Source organism: Drosophila rhopaloa, unplaced genomic scaffold, assembly GCF_018152115.1.
Source record: "Drosophila rhopaloa isolate 14029-0021.01 unplaced genomic scaffold, ASM1815211v1 contig_3, whole genome shotgun sequence".
In the NCBI taxonomy this organism is placed as follows: domain Eukaryota; kingdom Metazoa; phylum Arthropoda; class Insecta; order Diptera; family Drosophilidae; genus Drosophila; species Drosophila rhopaloa.
Window position 1 is genome coordinate 23,313,346 of NW_025335123.1, and position 18,923 is coordinate 23,332,268.

Consider the following 18,923-nt stretch of genomic DNA (forward strand, 5'->3'; position numbering starts at 1 on the left):
AAGGAATATATTTAGCTGTGTAATAAATCACTCCCTCTGTTTTCACGATCTTAAACTTCCCAAGGAAACGAAATACCCAAAGGTGGCTAAATTAAAGGGAACCTTCCAATCAGTAAACCGAGACACGGTGGAAATAAAACCTCCCATTCGCGTGGACAGTCGCAGCCGGAGTGATCACATATACTGTTGATACTGCTGATGATGCGGATGATGGGGAGCCCATAAACCGCTAAATAAACAGGGAGGCGTTTAATTGTTTTCATGCCTGCCCAAAATGGAAGGGGTTGATGGATGGAAAGGTGAACTCACGGGGTATCCTCCCTGGAGAGGGGGTTTTGAGACCTCATCGTGTGCGCTTGTATTCGGTAGCTCCATTTGCAGGGTAATATGGAGATTCTTCAGCCTCTTTTCTTTGAACTGAGGGATTGAAGAAAGTGCAACCAAACTATGAAACTCTATGGATGAATAATACTACTAATAGACCCTAAACTTGAAGTTGTAGGGTGATTCTAAGTCTCTAGACTCAGCATCGCTCGTCGTCACTCGACGATTGTGATACAGAAATGATTTGAGGCCCCAGCGCCGTCGGGAAGATATAACGTATTCGCCCAACGCCTCAAATTCAGTTAGCTAAAGCGATCCAAGCACTAAGCACGATGAGTGAATCCCGAGAGTCCGAATCCGGTGATTCCAAGTTGCCCAAGATTCCCGAGCAACAAGAAGAGCCTCCCCAGAATGATGCAGCGGCGGATTTCGAGACAGCCATCGATTCAGCTGGCTTTGGGATGTTCAACATTCTGCTCCTGGTTGCCGCCATCCCAGCGGCAATGGGCACCGTCTACGAGACCTCCACAATGTCCTACATCCTGCCCAGCGCCGAGTGTGATCTCCAATTGAGCCTGCTGGACAAGGGCATCCTGAATGCCATCACGTATGCCGGCATGATCAGTTCGGCGGTGATGTGGGGCTACCTGGCCGACACGAAGGGCAGGAGGAACCTCCTGATTGTGGGCTATGCCGCCGATACGGTATGCGTATTGGGTGGGGCTTTCAGTCAGAATCGAATCCAGTTGATGGTCTTCAAGTACTTGGGAGGCTTCTGGTAAGTAGCCATCTCACTAATCCCATAATAGCATCTACATCTCTCTGATTCATCCAGTATGAGTGGTCCCTTTGCCGTGCTGATGACCTATCTGACGGAAATGCATGGACGGAAGCATCGTCAGCGCATCATGATGATGGTGGGCATTATGTTTTCCATTGCGACGCTTACGTTACCCGGATTGGCCATGCTGATTTTGCCCCAAACGTGGGACTTTCATGTCTGGACCTTAAAACGTAAGTCCCGAGGGCGTGTTACGTGTTTAACTGTGATAAGGTCAGCGGTAGGCGGAGATAACTGATAACTGATACCCAGATAAGCTGATGGACTAACGGAGAACAGCTGATGATACGGGATACTGCTCCATGGGAACAATCAGTCAAACATTACATGAACTCCACGCGCCGTTTAAGTTGTTAGTGCTATCTTCATCTAAAGCTTTAATGATAAAGTCAAATTAAGGTAGTAGAGTAACAAAATAATAACAAACGACTAATGCCATAATCCATGTGGATAGACTGTTTGACAGATTTTAGCTAAACACTTTATGATACGGATCATAAGAAAAGTAGTAAGTGTGTACAAACTACAGACTACCAAACAGGTTCCTCAGACGCCAAAACAAACATTAATGATTAGATATACTGCTTAAGGTCCATTTACAAGAGTAAAGCTCTCGGGTAGATAAAAAGAAAGAAGACCTAAGACAACTTAGCAAAGCCAAAATAATTCAGATAAGAAGTCAGATCGTGTAAGGAGGTCCTAATCATAAAATATAATTCACATATTTTTTTCAGTCGCATCCTGGCAAGTTTTCGTTGCCATCACAGCATTACCCAGTCTCCTGAGTTTTGTGCTCTTCTTTTTCTTCCCTGAGAGCCCGAAGTTTCTCATGTCCAAGGGACGCAACCAGGAGGCTATGACCGCCTTCAAAATAATATACCATCTGAACTCACGAAAGCCCAAGGATTCGTTTCCAGTAAGAAAGACAATTAAGCGTTCGTATAATTAGATAAACTAATCTTGAGTCAATTATTTACCGAACAGATCAAACTGCTGGCCAATGAAGTAATCGTTCCAGTGAAAAAACACAAGGAGGGAAAGGATGTTCCCATTGAGATCAAACTGCCAATGGAAAGTGCAGAGGTGCAGGATGCGGAAAGTCAGGACGCTAAGAAGAGCTCTCTGCGATCGGGATTTACCCAGCTGCGCCCACTTTTCACAAAGCCCTACTTGGGCCTATCTCTATGGGTGTACCTCCTCAATTTCTGCGTGCTTTTGGGGTAGGTCAATTAATATTTTCTAATCGCAGATATTTAATTCGGTCATGTTTTTTTTTTTTTTTTTTTTTTTTGAAATAACAATTAAATGGTAACAACGATAGGTGCACTGTTACCTAAAATTCGGTGCAAAAGTATATAAAAAATCATCCTCTTATAAAAATTGTATCTGATGAATGTAATGTCATACAGTGAATACGAATTTAATTGTTATATAATCCCTCTCATAGACAGAACACCATGCGGTTGTGGCTGCCACAACTGTTTGCTTCGATCAACGAATACGAACAATTGATTGACGGTCAGTCGGAATCGACGAGCATATGCAATATCCTGGAGTACAGTGTAAATCGTACCCAAAACCAACTGGAGGCAGCCACTCGAAATGATCCCAATGTTGAGTGCCATGTGAACATAACTGCTTCTACGTATACCAACAACCTAATCGTGGCTGGTGCGGGATTTGTGGCATATATGCTGGCTGGATTCCTGGTAAACCTGGTCGGCGTCAAGCGTATCATGAGTAAGTATTCTATGTTCCCTACTGGTATTGCTTACAAACTATTGACAAGTGGCTTTTAATCAAATTATACCAATCGATTTGAGAGCTTGGGAAATTCAATACTTATTTTAAATTTTAGCCATGGGACTCTTTGTTGCTGGTTGCTGTTCCATTGGGATGTACTGGTCCAATTCAGCGATATCCACAGTGGCGATCGCTTCGCTTTTCGTGACCATGGGCAGCATATCGGCCACTTCAGTGATCAGTGCCTCAGTCAATCTTTTTCCCACCTCTCTCAGGTACAAAAACTCGTATTGATTTTTCCGACTTGGTTACTCATAATCCATTTAGGACGATGATTGTCTCGCTGGAAATGATGTTCGGTCGTCTGGGCTCACTGCTGGGCAACATTTTCTTCCCGGCACTGATGGGTTTGGGCTGTGTGCCCCCGTTCCTAATGATCAGTTCGTTCATGCTGGGTAAGTGGCTCGAACTGTATTCGCAAAGCTGACTCCTAATCCTTGCTCCCTTTTTTTTACAGCTGGCTGCTTGATGGCCGCCTTCCTGCCGCTGAAGAATAAGGCTGCTTTGAAGTGAGCTCCTTTGCGACTTGGCACTAATACCGCCGCCGTAACAAGTTTCCAACTCAGTTGCCATTCCACCGCTGTACATAGTATTTAACTTAATTCTTATATTAGTTCTTCGTGTCCACACCTTATACACTCTTGCAGGGGTTGCAATATTTGTGGCAAGAGCTTGGCGTCTAGTTAATCCGATTACATATTACCCAATAAGTGTCCGCTATAAGGCTCTTTTTAAAATAATATCAAGAGTTGGCCTTTGTATATACCTCAATTTCAAGCTCAAGTTCAATCGATACAATCTGCAAGGGTATTTTATGCTTCGGCCCGTCGAGCTGCCTTTCTTTTCCTGATATTTTCTTCTTTTTTTTTTTTGTTTGTTTGTTTGTTAGGTTCTTTTGCTTTGGTTTAATTAAAAGTTAATTTATTTTAGATTGGAAGTTTCTAGGATTAAGCAATTTGTATGCAATTTCGTTTCGCTTGTCAATTACACGAATTCCTTTCCATCAATTTCCATAAACCACTGGCACTTATCAATGCATCCTTGGGTTGGGAGGAGGACCAGGACTGGGACTCCTGTTTTCTGTTCTCTAATGCCCTGCCACTGACTTGGCGTTAAAAGTGAGTGCACAAGAAGTCAGAAGGCAGGAAATGCAGGCGGGGGATCGGAGAAATCGACAGCCCGGGCTTATCACGCTTGCCAGTATAACATTGTGACATTCCAGCCAGGACAAATTGAGTTGGATCGAAGGACTCGAGAGTGCGGAGAAGTGTGGCTGGAGTATTCTTCATTCATCGATGGAGATAATGGAGACCAATGACGCCTCTATTCACAAGCAAACAAACACTGGGCATTTGTATTTGTCAATGTTATTAATTAAAATAATTAAATCAGTCATTTTTGAGAGCGAAAGTCTTGTTTAATCTCAATACTTTTCATCTTAAATTCAAGCATTTAAACAATCCCAGTTAAGCACTTAAATGCAATATGCAATAACTTATCTCCACCACTTTAATGCAAAGGCATTGAAATCGGATTTAAGAAATAATATAAATTCGTTTGCCTCTGGGCCTGCATTGCTTTGCCATTTTAATTAATTAATCCACTCAGTCATAGATTTTGAGTAATTGGCGAACCAGAGAGAATCACTTAACAAGAAAAACGATTAGTGCCAAAAACACCATCAAGAGCCCAGTCCAATTTGGGGCCAAAATCATATATATTTACAGTGAGACGTCTTCAACCGAAACGCGGCCCTAAGTCAACATGTCTTTAAGTCGAACTAAATGAAGTGGGGGCAAGCAGGGGGCTGCTTTCTATCTGGACATCTCAAATGGCCATTTATCTGCGGACAAATGGCGGTTTGAGTTACTGAACTTCCACTGTACCATAATCACTCCCAATGTCCTCCAGCTGGAGACCCCGAGAGCCTTATCTTCGCTAGGAGGCGTTGATATACGAGCGCGCACTCAAGCCAAATGGAAATGCTAATTATCTGACAACGGAGCCGCTCAACTTGAAGTTTGAACGAATGGGGGGAGGGGGGCTGACGTCTTTGGAGGCCCGTCTTCCAGGCGATATGCTATGATTTCACAAATGCTTGAAATCAGACAAGAACCACGGACAGTTTTAATTAAAAACTTTCGGCTCTGACTTTTAAAACCCAAGTCGAGCCGGCTGCTAATGCGATGCTAGAGCATCGATAAAGACACTCAGAGGCCCAAGGTGAACCTCTACAGGTTGTTTTTCCGGAGAGCAACGGACCATTTACGTCACGCTCACACTGCGAAAAAATAGGAGCCAACAGTAAACTTAAAAATACATATCAAAAGGTTTCGAAACAATGGTGTGGGTCCCATCTTCAGCCCATCGTAACTAAACTTAATCATGGTGGTATATACCTCAGTTCAAAGAATAGTACAAATCTGGCACCAAAATCAACATTTACAATCTTTAATGGGCACTTCGATTAAATAACATGACAAGAAAATTTCGAAAAGTTCGAAGATTAGTAGATAATGCCACTTTGAAATCGAATTTTGAATTTAAAAGAATCATTTTAACGAATTTTATGATATCTTAGAAATTGTTTACCTGCCTAAACCAAAAAACTCTTAGGCAAACAAACAAATCTTACCAGGCAAACAATCAAATCATGCTCTAAATAAATGGAATCATTTGCCTTCCCTTTTTAAGGCAATCACAGATAACACATTTTTTTGGAGTGCAGGTGTAATCTTATCGGCGGCCGGAGAGCACGTCCATAAATTCCGCACCTGGGCGAATTCCGGCTTCAGTCGTTCAAGATGAGTCTCAGCAACAAGGTGGTGATCGTGACGGGAGCCAGCAGCGGAATTGGTGCCGCCATTGCCCAGGTGTTGGCCCGTGAAGGCGCCACTTTGGCGCTGGTGGGTCGCAATGTGGCCAACCTGGAGGCCACGAAGAAGAACCTGAAGGGCGCTCAGGCGGAAATTGTGGTGGCCGATGTGACCAAGGATGCGGATGCGATTGTCCAGCAGACGTTGGCCAAGTTTGGACGCATCGATGTGCTGGTTAACAATGTCGGCATCCTGGGCAAGGGTGGCCTCATCGACCTGGACATCGCGGAGTTCGATTCGGTGCTGAACACCAACCTGCGTGGCGTCATCCTGCTGACCAAGGCGGTGCTGCCGCACCTCCTCAAGACCAAGGGTGCCGTGGTCAATGTGAGCAGCTGCGCCGGCATTCGTCCTTTTGCCGGAGCCCTGAGCTACGGAGTTTCGAAGGCGGCCCTCGATCACTTCACCAAGATCGTGGCCCTCGAAATGGCACCGCAGGGTGTGCGCGTCAATTCGGTGAATCCCGGCTTTGTGGTGACCAACATTCATCGGAGCATCGGCATTGTCGACGAGGAGTACAACGGTGTGCTCCAGCGGGCCATCGCCTCGCATCCCATGGGCCGCGTCGGAGATGTCACCGAAGTCGCCGAGGCCGTGGCCTTTTTGGCCAGCTCCAAGGCCAGTTTCACCACCGGCGCCCTCCTGCCCATCGATGGTGGCAAGAACAATCTGACGCCTCGTTAAGCGTGCTACCCGTAATTACGTTTCCTCCATTAATTCCTCCCACTTATTATTATTATTTTTTTTTGTAATAAATAAGTTGTATACGCTCTGAAAAAAAGTGTTTAACAAAAATGGGGGCAGATACTTAAAAAGTAAGGAAGATTTTAAAACGACGACAAGTCGTTTAGCTAATTAAAGTATTTCAGATGAAATAGTTGATAACAGCAGTGAGTTATAATGCTTAAAACATTACCATTTGTATATTTTTTAACCTTGATACCTGCCCCCGTTTCTTTGGAATGACAACGTACTTTTTAGTTTTCTATTACAGACAATCACCTAATATCTTAACAACTGATATTTCTTTTTTCAAAACGTAAGTTGTATTTTAGATTGTCTGAAGAACTGATAATGTTTAATTTTGAGTGCCTGAGTCGGCTTTGCGGGGGTGACCCCAAAATGACCGCCATGGTGTCAGACACTTGACAGACTTATCAGGACCATCATCAGCCGGCAGTTGATAAGGTGCCTTGTCAGCGACAGGGGAACCAGACCGCAGAGCTGTTTGCTGCGGTTTAATCTCCCCCAGCTTCTTATCAGGAAGCACTCGAAGATAACAGGGCATTTCACTGTATTTTTGGAGGTGTGCAGGGGGCAAACGCGTGTACCCCCGTGCGGTCAACGTTTCATATGCTGGTAATGTAGGTCATATTTGTCATTGTTTCATGAGTCCCCGCCCCTCAAAAGAGTAAACAAATCGCGACATTGGGACAACTTTGGGATGAGCTTTAAGGGGAGTGGTGAGAAGCTCTTCAGCTTAGCTGAAGAAAGCTATTAAGGTCAAAAGCTTTCACAGGATACAGGTTTTTCAAATTAAAACATGCAGGACATAAGTTATCTTCAATCTTTTGTTTATTGTCTTTTATCTAGCAATTTAAAATCTGAAGCGAAGTTTAACTTATATCCCTTACAGGTATCCCTTAAGAAAAGCTTTTAAACCTTTCTCAAAAGCCGTAGAAATGACTTTTATTTTAAATAAAGTTTACCAGGATCCAAAGAAAGTAACAACATCTACTTATATGGCGTTATATCAACGAAATGATTATTGAACAGGACAAGAAAGTTATGTTAAAAGATAATTTTTAAGAAAGGTAGGTTAGCAATCATTACGATTTCGCACTGGTTAAAATTAAGTCCACACAATCTACATATTTTACATTATTCTATCAAATAAAGTTTTTTCATAAATAAACTGAAACTTAGAAAAACAAGAAAGGAAAGCTAACTTCGGGCGGAGCCGAAGTTGATATACCCTTGCAGAATACTCTGTAAATTATATTCTCCAAAATTATTCATATGATGCATTCTTAATACTCATAAAAAATCCGAACTTCCTAACTTTACAAACACCAAAGTTATGGCATTTCCGATCAATCAGTTATATGGCAGCTATGGGATATAGTCGGCCGATCCTTATGAAATTTGGTAGGTCGGATTGATTGGCCAAAAATAAAATCCATAGAAAATCCCAAGTTCCTAACTTAACAAACACCAAAGTTATGGCATTTCCGATCAATCAGTTATATGGCAGCTATAGGATATAGTCGGCCGATCCTTATGAAATTTGGTGGGTCGGATTGATTGGCCAAATATAAAACCCATAATAAATCCCAACTTTCTAACTTTACAAACACCAAAGTTATGGCATTTCCGATCAATCAGTTATATGGCAGCTATAGGATATAGTCGGCCGATCCTTATGAAATTTGGTAGGTCGGATTGATTGGCCAAATATAAAACCCATAGAAAATCCCAACTTTCTAACTTTACAAACACCAAAGTTATGGCATTTCCGATCAATCAGTTATATGGCAGCTATAGGATATAGTCGGCCGATCCTTATGAAATTTGGTAGGTCGGATTGATTGGCCAAATATAAAACCCATAGAAAATCCCAACTTCCTAACTTTACAAACACGAAAGTTATGGCATTTCCGATCAATCAGTTATATGGCAGCTATAGGATATAGTCGGCCGATCCCGGCCGTTCCGACTTATATACTGCGTGCAAAGGAAAGAAGGGTGTGTGCAAAGTTTCAATCCGATAGCTTTAAAACTGAGAGACTAGTTTGCGTAGAAACAGACAGACGGACATGGCTATATCAACTCAGGAGGTGATCCTGATCAAGAATATATATACTTTATAGGGTCGGAGATGTCTCCTTCACTGCGTTGCACACTTTTGACCAAAATTATAATACCCTCTGCAAGGGTATAAAAAGCTTATAGATTTGACTGGTGGGATGCAAAAATAAAGGGTTGGGAAGATATAAAAGCCCCAATACAGTAACTCAGTGTCTGGAACAGCCTTTAGCGTTGAAAAACTATGAAAGTATCAAAGCTTTTATATCAGTAAGGATAGCAACCCACAGCGAAGCTCTGCAAAAGCAACTTGAAGCTACAATTCCACCCCCGAATAGACGGGAAATCCCAATGCGAAACCTCGGGAGAAAGTGGCAGTGCGTCAGAAACCGTGGCCGCGCGCTCATCGTTTCAACCACACATCCCCCTGTTAGCCAAAAAACTCGAAAGCCAGAAGAGAGCAAGGGAGCTGGGCCAGCTGGCACACAAAGCGGAACAAGCCACCGATTGATTTTTCTCGAGCATTGAAAACACGGAGAACGGAGCACGGAAATAGGAACAAACAGCAGTCCCTGCAGCATTTCCATATGGAAATGAAAACGGCGGAGGGCCAGGAGGCCCAGGAGCCCAAGGACTCCTCCTCCTCGACGGTCGAAGGCCAGCTGCCAGCTGGTTCCTCCGTTTCTGCCGAGGATGAGGAAGCGGAGGTCGAACAGGAGCAGCAGGAACTGCTGAGCGAACGCTGGTCTCCGCTGGGAGCCAACTACGATGATGCAAACAGCGCCAGTTCTGGCGTGGATTGCGAACTGGAGCCAGGACTGGAGAAGTCAGAAACGCGACGAGGAAGCACTGGCAGCGAACTGGCTCGCCTGCGGAGCATCGAGGAGGAGCAGGAGCTGCTCACCAGTTCCTTGCTGGCCCTGACCTCCCATTTCGCCCACGTCCAGCTGAGAGTGCGGCAAATTGTGGAAGCGCCGGCTGGTGAGCGGGATCAACTGCTTCGCGACCTCGAAGACTTTGCCTTCCAGGGCATTCCGGAGGCAGTGCAGCCCAAGGAGTCGCAGCCAGAGAAGGACTCCATCGAGGGTGAAAAGGAAGCTGGCGCCGATAGCCAGCTCATTGAACAACTGAAATCTCAGCTCACGGAACTCGAACAAATCGCCTACGAAGCTGGAGAACCTGGAATCCTGCCGCAGCACGTAATGCTCGAGAAGCAAAAGTTCATCCTGGACGAGCTTCGCTCCAAGCTCAATCTCCAGGTGGAGCAACACGAGCTGCCGGCTCTCAGCACGGAGCAGCTGCGACACCAGGTGGACAATGCCATTGGCGAGTTCGTGGGTCCGCTGAAGATGAAGGAGCAACTGGTGGCCCAACTGAAGACGCAGATCACCGACCTGGAGCGCTTCATTGCCTTCCTGCAATGCGATGTGGTCGAGGGATCCGTTGGGGATCGATTGAAACTCCTGTCCGGGGCGTACAATAGCTACGCGGCCAAGCAGACGGCCCGCAGTTCGCAGGCAGCTTCAATTGCTCCGCCGGGAGTGGCCAGCACTCCTGCCACGACGGCAGCTTCTCCTCCGTCCTCCGGACTGGGTTCCCACTCCCATTCCCCTGGCGAGAGTCTGCACAGCAAGGCACACGGCCTCCTGGACAAGGCCTCCATCCTCATGCAGATGTTTGCCAGCACGCACCTGGCGAAACCAAGAAGCCACGACGAATTCCAGCAGAACTTGCTGAAGAAAACGCACAAGGGCAACCACTGGGGGTAAGATTCGTGTTTTCTTGTTTTTCGTTTTGTAAGAAAGCACAGATGTTTAGGTGTCCATTATTACTTTAAGCAAGAGGGTCTAGCCATTCTTAAGTCAGAATACATTAGCATTGTTACGAATTAGTTGCGATAGAATGGTTATACATCGAAAAACCCTAAACCAGATTTCTTTCTAGACACTTTGTATAGGTTTTAGATCAGGAAAAGTTAAAATTGTTTTTAAAGTAATAGTTTTAAAAAAAATGAAAATAGTTATTTACTTAAAACTGTGGTAAAAATAATTATTTGTATTTGATTATAAAAAACTAAAGTCTCTTGCAGTTTTGGGTTAGTTATGATTAGAGAAGAGTGTTCCCAAATGTTTCGGTGTCTCCGAAATTTTTCGAGTAAAAAACGATTATGTAACAGTGTTGATAACTTTGGGTTAGTATTGTTAAAGTTTATTTAAAATGTATTGGTTAGATATTATCGATTCCACCACCACAGAAAGGTAAACCAACCTGACTTGATATTTCACCCGTTTTAGGGATCTGCGTGCCCAGCTGGAGGTAGACATTCAGGAGGTGGCCGCACTAGCCGCCACTTTGAGCTGCGATCGCGAAAAGTTGGCCAATATCAAGCGGGCTCTGCGTCAGCAGCAACAACAGGCGGAGTCCACCTCCTCCTCCGCCGTGGGTCATCCGGTTATCAATTCGCAAAACGGAGCGCTGACCACCTTGCCGCCTCTTTGCCGGAGAGCAGTGCCAACCGGTCACGAACTGGCACCATATGCAGCTGGCGGAGCCATATCCTCCGACTCCGATGAGGACATCAGCTACTCCAACTTCGAGTGGGAGAAGGAGGGCAAGAGCCGCCGAATGGCGCACATGCGCGGTGACTCGATAGCCACAATTGGCAGGGAATTGACCACGGTGGTGCGAAAGAACTTTGCCCGCACTTTGCAGCAGCTAATTCAACATGGACTTCGCATCCCAGCGGAATCGGCTGCCTCCAGTTTGATGGTGCCCTTCATGAGGTGTCTACATCCGGGACCTCCGGTGATTCCAACGGCAGGTGGAGGAGATTCGCAGTTCCTCGGCTTGGGCAGGGCCATGCATGCCTGGGAACTTGTGTTGGCTTATTATAGATTAAAGCACGGCGAGGAGTACAACAATACGCCCGCCCGTAAGTTGTCGCAGAGCTTCCAGCTGGACATCGTGGACGCCCAGGCAGTGACCGCCAAACAGAGTTTGCTCAGCGCCGTGGGGATGATTTTGGCCATGCACCGCCCCTACAAACGCAGCAACAACGCCCACTTCAAGGCCTTCGTCTGCGCCGGACTCAAGTAAGTATTTCGATGTCGTTACAAAGGCTGAGAAATCAGAAAGGGGTTAGTAAACCAGGTCTTTAAGAACAGACTATTATTTCAAGACTATGCAATTATATATATAAATTCGTGGTCACCACACATAGTAGTTCATTTGTGTGAGTAATGGTGATCGGTGATATAAATATATAATTACACAATTTTGGTATTCCTTTGAATGGTAATTCCAAAAATATTCAATACTTAATAATTATAATGGCATAATTTTAGTCATTACACATATTTATATTTAAAATGCAATCGGTTGTTTAATAAAGTCCAATTATGTCAAGACTTTTCAGTACAATATGAGTTAATAGTTTCAAAACTACATATATTGTGTAGTCACATCCCGAAAAACCAGGGATTATATTTTACAGTCTCAAAGTATATATTTCAAAATAACCATTTACTGAAATAAACCGTATACTTAAAATGTTTAATTAGTATAGTTTTTTATAAGGAAATTTAAAATATTTATATTTTATTGATATGACCAAACGTTTAAGCTAAAAATAATTATGTTGCAAATGTTTTTAAATAATATTTAAATTGTGTTGATAAGGCAAATGTTGTGCCCAAAAACCATTTGTTTTAAATAATTAATTATGATCTTGAAGTCTTACTTTTCCCTTTCAATACTCACGTGTCTTATATTAATAAGCTTAAAATTTAAAAACCTTTATAATCCTGCAGTCTTGCTTCTCTCATTCAAACTGGTTTTCTATTGTTCAAACAGCTCCCGTCTGTTGGTAGAGTGGCTGAACCTGATGCTTAGCTGCCACGAGTTGGTGGACACGTACTACTCGGCAAACAGCTATGTAGCCCGCACGGGATTCCGGGATTCGCTGCGCTCCATCGACGCTCTATCTCGATTCGACTTCGACCTGCCGGTGGACCTGGCCATCCGGCACTTCCGCAACATTTAGGCGGCTGACTTGTACATTTTTGGCTTAGACTAGCTCACACTATTCAATGTCCAATGGGAACCTTAGTCCAAATCGTATTCTCTCTCACTTAATGTATAAACTTGTGTATATAACTTTAGATATGTCCATTAAATCAATTGCTAATCCTAACGAAAGTGCGTGGTGTAAAATTCGTGCAGGCACTGGCTGATTTTGTCGCCCAGCGGACGTTCTAAGGGTCCGTACGGGATCCTGGAGAGGAGTAATCGGGCCTCTTTTGGATCTGGCGACTCATCGTAGGCCTCCAGCAGGCAGCGTGGAGTGGGATATTGTTCCACAATGGCCATCGCTCGTTCGAGGGAGAGGGAGTGCAGCTGCAACAACTGTTGCACAAAGACTTCTCGCACTGTTAGCTGCGCATTCTTGGCGGAATCCTCGTATAAGGCACGAAACTTAAGCAATCCTAGCTCGGAATCCGTGAGCACGCAAGAGGATTTGACTAGTGACCCGCGATCCACGCTGTGCAGCATCTTTCTGGCAAAGATCTGACCCAGGGAGCGACTCATCCCGGCCAAATAGCTCATGGATCGGTAGTGATTCTCCGTGCGCACCACCTGAACACCAGTTTGAACTCTGGCATTGGCAAGGGCCTGCAGCAAGGAGTCTAGAGGCAGGCCGATCTGCTCATTGTCCCCATAGTCCTCCACAAGGTAGATGATTTTCTGCAAGCCACTTTGCTGCAGCCTGTGCTTCTGTTCGTGGAAGCGACCATCGCGTATACTTGATGCCAGGTCATCCATGCGCTTGCGCTCTACAATGTAAGGCAAAACCAGTTCATTGCCCTCTGAATCCTGGGCTATCCAAAGGAAGTCGCCGATGGTTAAACGACGAACTTCATGCTGCGCTCCAAAGGATTCTAGGTAGCTCCTCGTTTGGTCTAGAACCCTCTTGTTTTTGCCACTGGTCTCCTGGGTGTCCACCAAAAGCAGCAACTTAAATCCTCCTGGCTGCATCTTAACCAGGCGTTCCCGCTCCTCGAGGGCTACCAACTCCAGCTGCTCCTTTTTGGTTGGCTTTTTGGGTTTGCTCCTCTTGTCCTGGCGCCTCTGCTGCTCCATTTGTTTCTCATGAATCTGACGGATAACTTCCTGCACCTGCTGCTCGTAGTGCTCCTGCACTACGACCTCGTGGGGCACCAATTGTAGGCCCTTGTGCTGGCGCAACTCCTCGTCAATCAGCTGACAGAGGGTCCCTCCAAATCCTCGCAGAATCGAGCAATCCCGTCCACTGGACAAAGGTAATGGATAGCTTTTCAGGGACTCCAGTGCCTGGCGAAGTTTAAACTGGGACTTCTGCTGGCGTCGCTCCGCTTCCCGCAACCAGCGTTCCAGCCAGCGGGTAAACAACGGATTCGGCTCACGCAGACGCACTTCCAGGCGCGTTTCCATAATTATACATTCACTTTTAACAACGATAACTAACAAATTCACAATTAAATATACATTCGCGCGTCTAATTTGGTTATTTTAGTATGGCCATGCCGGTCAATTGCGCGTCTAATTAGGTTTTTTGGTCTGGCAATGCCGGCCTCTAGTGGTGGGACGACACCCAATTATCGTTTGCGAAGTTCTAATTGGGCTTTGGATGTGGCAATACCAACACCTAGTGGTGGAACGACACCCAACTATCGGTTGCTAAATTCGTAAGCAATTCCGCTCTTATTTATATTTACCACAATCTAGATCTTTATTTCCTAACAGTAAAATTCTATAATCTTGCTTAATTAATTAATAATATTACTGCTACTACGATATTTATGCCTAGTTTTTGTAAATGTTTAAGTTATATATGTAGTTTCACATTTTGCTGATAAGAATGAAAAACCTGTTGCATCATGATCAATAATAAATTTAAACAATCCGACCTGCATAACAATACCTCTTCCTGGTATAACAGTATCGTTAAAAATACTCCTTTCAGCTTTACGTATTCGCACACCAATCATAATAGGAAAACCCAAATAATTATAAACCGAATTCGACTAGGACACACCTCACTTACAAACTCACACTACATGGACAGATCCCTTCCAAACACCTGCCCATACTGCAAAAGCCCACATTTAAACATTAACCACATTTTAAGCTCCTGCCCTTCCCTCTCCCAACCTAGAACTACATCCTTCCTTTCTGACAACCCAGCCAACATCATAGCAAACCCTTCCAATGAAAACATACTAACTAAAATCATTTCATTTCTTCAAAAAGCCCAACTTATTCACAAAATCTAAAATTGTTCTCATTTCTTTCAATTAAATTATTACTTTCATCCCAGACGAGCGGAAGGCCTCAGCTGCTAATGCTCTTATTATAGTTAGTTCATAGTTTTAAAACTTAAGCTAGCTTTATATAAATAAATAAATAAATAAATGGTTCTGCTGATCGGTGACATTATTTAATAAAAATATTTTATAAAAAGTGAAGTGACTATCGATAGTCAATTGTTCAGGCACCGATAGTTACCCAGGGATGAGCCACCACTTAGAAACAAAACAAACAAAAATAGCGGCGTTTGGCTCAAAATAAACAAAACTCTTTGATAAATTGCTAAATTAGCGTAGATGAATTAAAAAAGAAGGCGCAAGAGGAATATCAGTATAATGGCCAGCGGTTCAAGGACAACGATATTGCCGCAATCGAAAGAGGCGCTCTTAAAGTCATACAATGCGCGGTTAAAAGACGACGTTCGCAGCATGCTCGAGAACTTTGAGGGTAATAAAAAGGGATTTACTGTTCCACAACATACGAAATTAATACCCTGATCCCCTCCAGAAATTCTTAAGCTAGCGCGTCGTGAAAGTCACAGTCAGATTTCCAAGACAACGCAATGCGAACAGGATGCCTTGGAAATGCAGGTCCGCGCGGCCAATATGGGTAAGCCACAAATTGTTCAAAAGTCGTGAAGAATTCCCTGATATATATCCCATATTCCAGTTCGCGCCGGCGAGTCCCTGATGAAGCTAGTGGCTGACCTCAAGCAGTACCTTATCCTCAACGATTTCCATTCGGTAAACGAGGCCATCACAAACAATTCGCAATTGTTTAGGAACACTCAAAGCGAGTGCGACAAAAAGCTAATGAAACTGAGGGACGAAATGGCCATGGATCTGTACGATCTGGAGGAGGAGTACTACACTAGCATATTCAAGTAGCCCCAAACGAAAGGTTAACATGATTGTATTGATTTTAGCCAAACTATTCAAATACTAATATTTAAACACCTTTAAAAACCACATTATGGGAACTAACTTGTAATCTTTAATTGTAAAATATCCCTCATCGAGTCGCCGTTCCAGATAGTAATACCTGCCAAAAATCTGGACTTGCAGAAAAGTGAACTAGTAACGGCACCCATAATTTATCCCACAGAAAAGATTTAAAAGAGGCATACCTCTGGAAATTTGTGGGTTGATTCTCTAAGAATCTGTATTTAAATCTTGGCTTATAAATTTTGGTCGACTTATTGTTATTTTAATACAAAAATTTCAATAAAATGGCTATGCTTAAAAGTGCTTCCTAAAACCTGCACTTTTAAGCACATAACTTTTCTTACAAAAATCCTATTTTAAAATAGCATACCTCAAACTGATTCTTAAACCCGAATCCTCCAAAAAACCTGTATTTAAAGTTTGGTTTGTATTTTTGGGTCGGTTGTCTTGTGGATTGTCTTGTCAATAATACTACGAATACATTATATTTGACTTTGGAGGTTAAAAGGTCAAATTAAACAATAAAATACGTGATATGGTCGAATTCTGGGTATAATCGGTTGTACATGCGTATCAGCACAGACCTGGGATATATTTGCGGATCATAATGGCCGATGACTTATCGGCAAGCCAAAAATTGACATTGCGGCAGGTCGGAATCTAACAGAAAAACAAGATTCTTATTCATAAAGGGAACTTTATGTATTAAATTATAGATACCCCCGTTTTGTTCGGGTCTTATCTGTGACACCTGGTCACTTGACACCTGGTCTTCGGTTTTAAGGCGATAAGTTAGTCCGTTGTCTTTTGGAACCCATATAAACCGACCGAAAGGAAAAACCGAAATTAAGTACTTAGTTAATCTTATCCGTTCCTCGATTTCTTTGATTGCCACATGCTAATTTATTGGCGATTAAAATGTTTAAAATGTTCTCCATTCTTTAACCGGGGGGTCCAACTCCCAAACTGATTTCGTAATCTCCCTTATCGTCTAGATTCTAGAGTCTATTGTTAACATTTCCGATTCGGTTGCAGCTGCATCCGATAGCCTTGACTTGATATTCTTGTTTACGGAATTTGGTGAATGATTTAATTGAATGGACTAAGTTTGGACTTAGAGATTGCTTCAGCCAGCCACTTCAAAAGTATTGAAATCGATAGTATTTCTTACATAAATAGCATGACACAGCATGTTACCTTTATTTGTATTATTATATTAAAAAGAGTTTCCTAATATCACTGGTAACCATTAAAAATCATTTGCTCATCAGAAATTTTAACCCCAGTTCAACAAAACTCTGAATTACATAAAAGAACTTTATTATTATATTCTCTCCATACATTAACTTAGAAATAAAAACAAAAATGACTTAAAAGGTCTCATCGATTCCTAGAAGATGAAATCGCCAGCCTCCTCCTCCAGCAAAGTCAGGCTTCTTTCGAAGCGCTTGATGTTCTGGTACCAGCTGGGGTCCTTGGAGCATATATCCTCCGGTCTACCGCCTTTGTTGCGATACAGGAACTCGGCGTGTCCTTGACCGGAAACTCCATTGACCGTACAGGCCACAAACTGATTGAACACCTTGGACTCCCAATCTCCGCCCACAAACCGCACAGCAGATCCCTCCACTTCGATCTGGATGAGGTACTCTTTCTCCTCGGTGCGCACAATGAAGTTCTGATGCTGGGGGGGAATTCCCCGTTCACCGTAAGAGTACAGCTCGAAATTGCTCCAAGTGAGGGGTTGATACTTCCCAGAGGGACTGCAGACGTAACCCACCTTCAAGGAGGATAGGAAAAAGGATGGCTGGCTGAGATTTCCCACCACCATGCTGCTGCCATCGTCCAGGAACAAGGCGAAGTACACGTATCGGTTAATGGAGCTCAGACAACGCTCGGTTCCGAAACTGTGATCCCGAAAGCCCAGCATTTTCAGGGACAAGTCCTTACCCTGAAAGATGATCTTTCCCGATAGTTCTCCATTCTGTTCGTAGTGGGTTCGCTTTTCCACAATATGATTGACACTTCGAATCAGGCTGTAGAATTTCTCATTCCAGGCCTCTCTGGCTATGGAGTCAGCTATCAAAGAGGAACTCAGATCTCTGTTGTAATCAAAGTGTTCAACGGTGGAGCTCCTAAAACGTAGGTCCAAGTCCACTGGTATGGCCTCTGACATATCTCCTTGGCTCTTTAATACACCTTCATATTTGATCCGCCATACTTTCATGGATTCCTCTTGATAAACATGAAAACCGCCACCCTGGAACTCGTGGCTCTCCTCTCCGTCTTCGGTGGTAAAAAATATCATATCCGGCAGATTTGGAGAACTAAACAATCCCTTCTCGGGAAGCCAAAGGTACAAAGCTGCTTTGAGGACTCCACGCCTTCTTCTCTCCAAAGTAACCATCAGTTTGTGTCCCTCTTTATTGGCAGCCATAAAGCTGACCACATCGTAGCTCTTCGGATCGTTGCTGAGCTCTTGGGGTCTGTCAACCTTAGCCAGATGTTCCGAGGATCCGAGTAACTCCTCGTTCCTTCGATAGATGCGGTATCTTAGGCGTCGAAGGACCAATAAAGCGAGCCAAAACTTCACCCGATAAAAGATCCCTTTCAGTGGGTATTTTTCGAAAATTAATGGCGGCTTCAGACCCAACAGCTTGAGAGCCACGACCACCAGGATCATTAAGGCGCCAATGACCAGACCGAGGATTAAAAGAACGACCATGTTTTTCCTCAAGAAGTTGCGTTCGAATATATAGTTGATATTGTGAGAGGAAATGCAAGTTCGTCACAGATGGGGATACTTTGCAAATAAATCTCCTCTTGATCGCAATGAATATTAATCCTCAGCTAAGAAGTGTTAGATGTTGTTGAGCGCTTGCCCTATTTTACGTGACTGGAAACCCAATGCAGATTGTTCGGAAAAAACGCTTAGGCCCCCGCTTATCGACCCCCGATAAGCTACCGATAAACCTCATTTTTTCA

The 18,923-nt window shown here is 43.8% G+C and overlaps 6 protein-coding genes across 8 annotated transcripts; 4 read left to right on the forward strand and 2 right to left on the reverse strand.

Moving 5' to 3' along the window:
• The first annotated feature begins 287 nt into the window (after positions 1–287).
• LOC108049706 (synaptic vesicle glycoprotein 2B) lies at positions 288–3,972 on the forward strand. 3 transcript variants are annotated; one of them, XM_017130990.2, is made up of 8 exons: positions 289–1,102; positions 1,160–1,338; positions 1,900–2,081; positions 2,150–2,385; positions 2,613–2,905; positions 3,024–3,183; positions 3,236–3,363; positions 3,426–3,972. In XM_017130990.2, the coding sequence occupies exons 1-8, from the start codon at positions 657–659 to the stop codon at positions 3,479–3,481; spliced, it is 1,680 nt and encodes a 559-aa protein (XP_016986479.1). In that variant the 5' UTR covers positions 289–656; the 3' UTR covers positions 3,482–3,972. The 3 variants fall into 3 exon arrangements, with proteins under 3 accessions (XP_016986480.1, XP_016986479.1, XP_016986481.1); XM_017130991.2 differs by lacking the exons at positions 3,024–3,183; positions 3,426–3,972 and having other exon boundaries at positions 288–1,102; positions 3,236–3,297; XM_017130992.2 differs by lacking the exons at positions 2,613–2,905; positions 3,024–3,183; positions 3,236–3,363; positions 3,426–3,972 and adding an exon at positions 2,487–2,517.
• A 1,763-nt stretch (positions 3,973–5,735) lies between these two features.
• LOC108049708 (3-oxoacyl-[acyl-carrier-protein] reductase FabG) lies at positions 5,736–6,625 on the forward strand. The gene has a single exon (XM_017130994.2). It carries the CDS (start codon positions 5,773–5,775, stop codon positions 6,526–6,528), a length of 756 nt encoding a protein of 251 aa, XP_016986483.1. The 5' UTR covers positions 5,736–5,772; the 3' UTR covers positions 6,529–6,625.
• A 2,150-nt stretch (positions 6,626–8,775) lies between these two features.
• LOC108049705 (RUN domain-containing protein 1) lies at positions 8,776–12,846 on the forward strand. Its single transcript, XM_017130988.1, has 3 exons — positions 8,776–10,414; positions 10,944–11,741; positions 12,502–12,846. Exons 1-3 carry the CDS (start codon positions 9,237–9,239, stop codon positions 12,689–12,691), a joined length of 2,166 nt encoding a protein of 721 aa, XP_016986477.1. The 5' UTR covers positions 8,776–9,236; the 3' UTR covers positions 12,692–12,846.
• On the reverse strand, positions 12,832–14,261 carry LOC108049707 (crossover junction endonuclease MUS81). The gene has a single exon (XM_017130993.2). It carries the CDS (start codon positions 14,116–14,118, stop codon positions 12,838–12,840), a length of 1,281 nt encoding a protein of 426 aa, XP_016986482.1. The 5' UTR covers positions 14,119–14,261; the 3' UTR covers positions 12,832–12,837.
• Positions 14,262–15,192: 931 nt separating this feature from the next.
• Positions 15,193–16,287, forward strand: LOC108049674 (mediator of RNA polymerase II transcription subunit 22). Its single transcript, XM_017130924.2, has 3 exons — positions 15,193–15,441; positions 15,502–15,603; positions 15,664–16,287. The coding sequence occupies exons 1-3, from the start codon at positions 15,330–15,332 to the stop codon at positions 15,879–15,881; spliced, it is 432 nt and encodes a 143-aa protein (XP_016986413.1). The 5' UTR covers positions 15,193–15,329; the 3' UTR covers positions 15,882–16,287.
• Positions 16,288–17,241: 954 nt separating this feature from the next.
• LOC108049668 lies at positions 17,242–18,821 on the reverse strand. The gene has a single exon (XM_017130917.1). It carries the CDS (start codon positions 18,661–18,663, stop codon positions 17,329–17,331), a length of 1,335 nt encoding a protein of 444 aa, XP_016986406.1. The 5' UTR covers positions 18,664–18,821; the 3' UTR covers positions 17,242–17,328.
• Positions 18,822–18,923: the final 102 nt, after the last annotated feature.

What these genes read in the sequence shown, in the direction of transcription:
- LOC108049706 (XM_017130990.2), top strand. Translation starts at nt 657, where the DNA reads ATGAGTGAATCCCGAGAGTCCGAATCCGGTGATTCCAAGTTGCCCAAG. An exon ending in AAGTACTTGGGAGGCTTCTG is followed by an intron (nt 1,103 to 1,159) that starts GTAAGTAGCCAT and finishes TGATTCATCCAG; the next exon opens with TATGAGTGGTCCCTTTGCCG. An exon ending in AGCCCAAGGATTCGTTTCCA is followed by an intron (nt 2,082 to 2,149) that starts GTAAGAAAGACA and finishes TTTACCGAACAG; the next exon opens with ATCAAACTGCTGGCCAATGA.
- LOC108049708 (XM_017130994.2), top strand. Translation starts at nt 5,773, where the DNA reads ATGAGTCTCAGCAACAAGGTGGTGATCGTGACGGGAGCCAGCAGCGGA.
- LOC108049674 (XM_017130924.2), top strand. Translation starts at nt 15,330, where the DNA reads ATGGCCAGCGGTTCAAGGACAACGATATTGCCGCAATCGAAAGAGGCG. An exon ending in CATGCTCGAGAACTTTGAGG is followed by an intron (nt 15,442 to 15,501) that starts GTAATAAAAAGG and finishes GATCCCCTCCAG; the next exon opens with AAATTCTTAAGCTAGCGCGT. An exon ending in GGTCCGCGCGGCCAATATGG is followed by an intron (nt 15,604 to 15,663) that starts GTAAGCCACAAA and finishes CCCATATTCCAG; the next exon opens with TTCGCGCCGGCGAGTCCCTG.
- LOC108049705 (XM_017130988.1), top strand. Translation starts at nt 9,237, where the DNA reads ATGGAAATGAAAACGGCGGAGGGCCAGGAGGCCCAGGAGCCCAAGGAC. An exon ending in CACAAGGGCAACCACTGGGG is followed by an intron (nt 10,415 to 10,943) that starts GTAAGATTCGTG and finishes CACCCGTTTTAG; the next exon opens with GGATCTGCGTGCCCAGCTGG. An exon ending in TTCGTCTGCGCCGGACTCAA is followed by an intron (nt 11,742 to 12,501) that starts GTAAGTATTTCG and finishes TTGTTCAAACAG; the next exon opens with CTCCCGTCTGTTGGTAGAGT.
- LOC108049707 (XM_017130993.2), bottom strand. Translation starts at nt 14,118, where the DNA reads ATGGAAACGCGCCTGGAAGTGCGTCTGCGTGAGCCGAATCCGTTGTTT.
- LOC108049668 (XM_017130917.1), bottom strand. Translation starts at nt 18,663, where the DNA reads ATGGTCGTTCTTTTAATCCTCGGTCTGGTCATTGGCGCCTTAATGATC.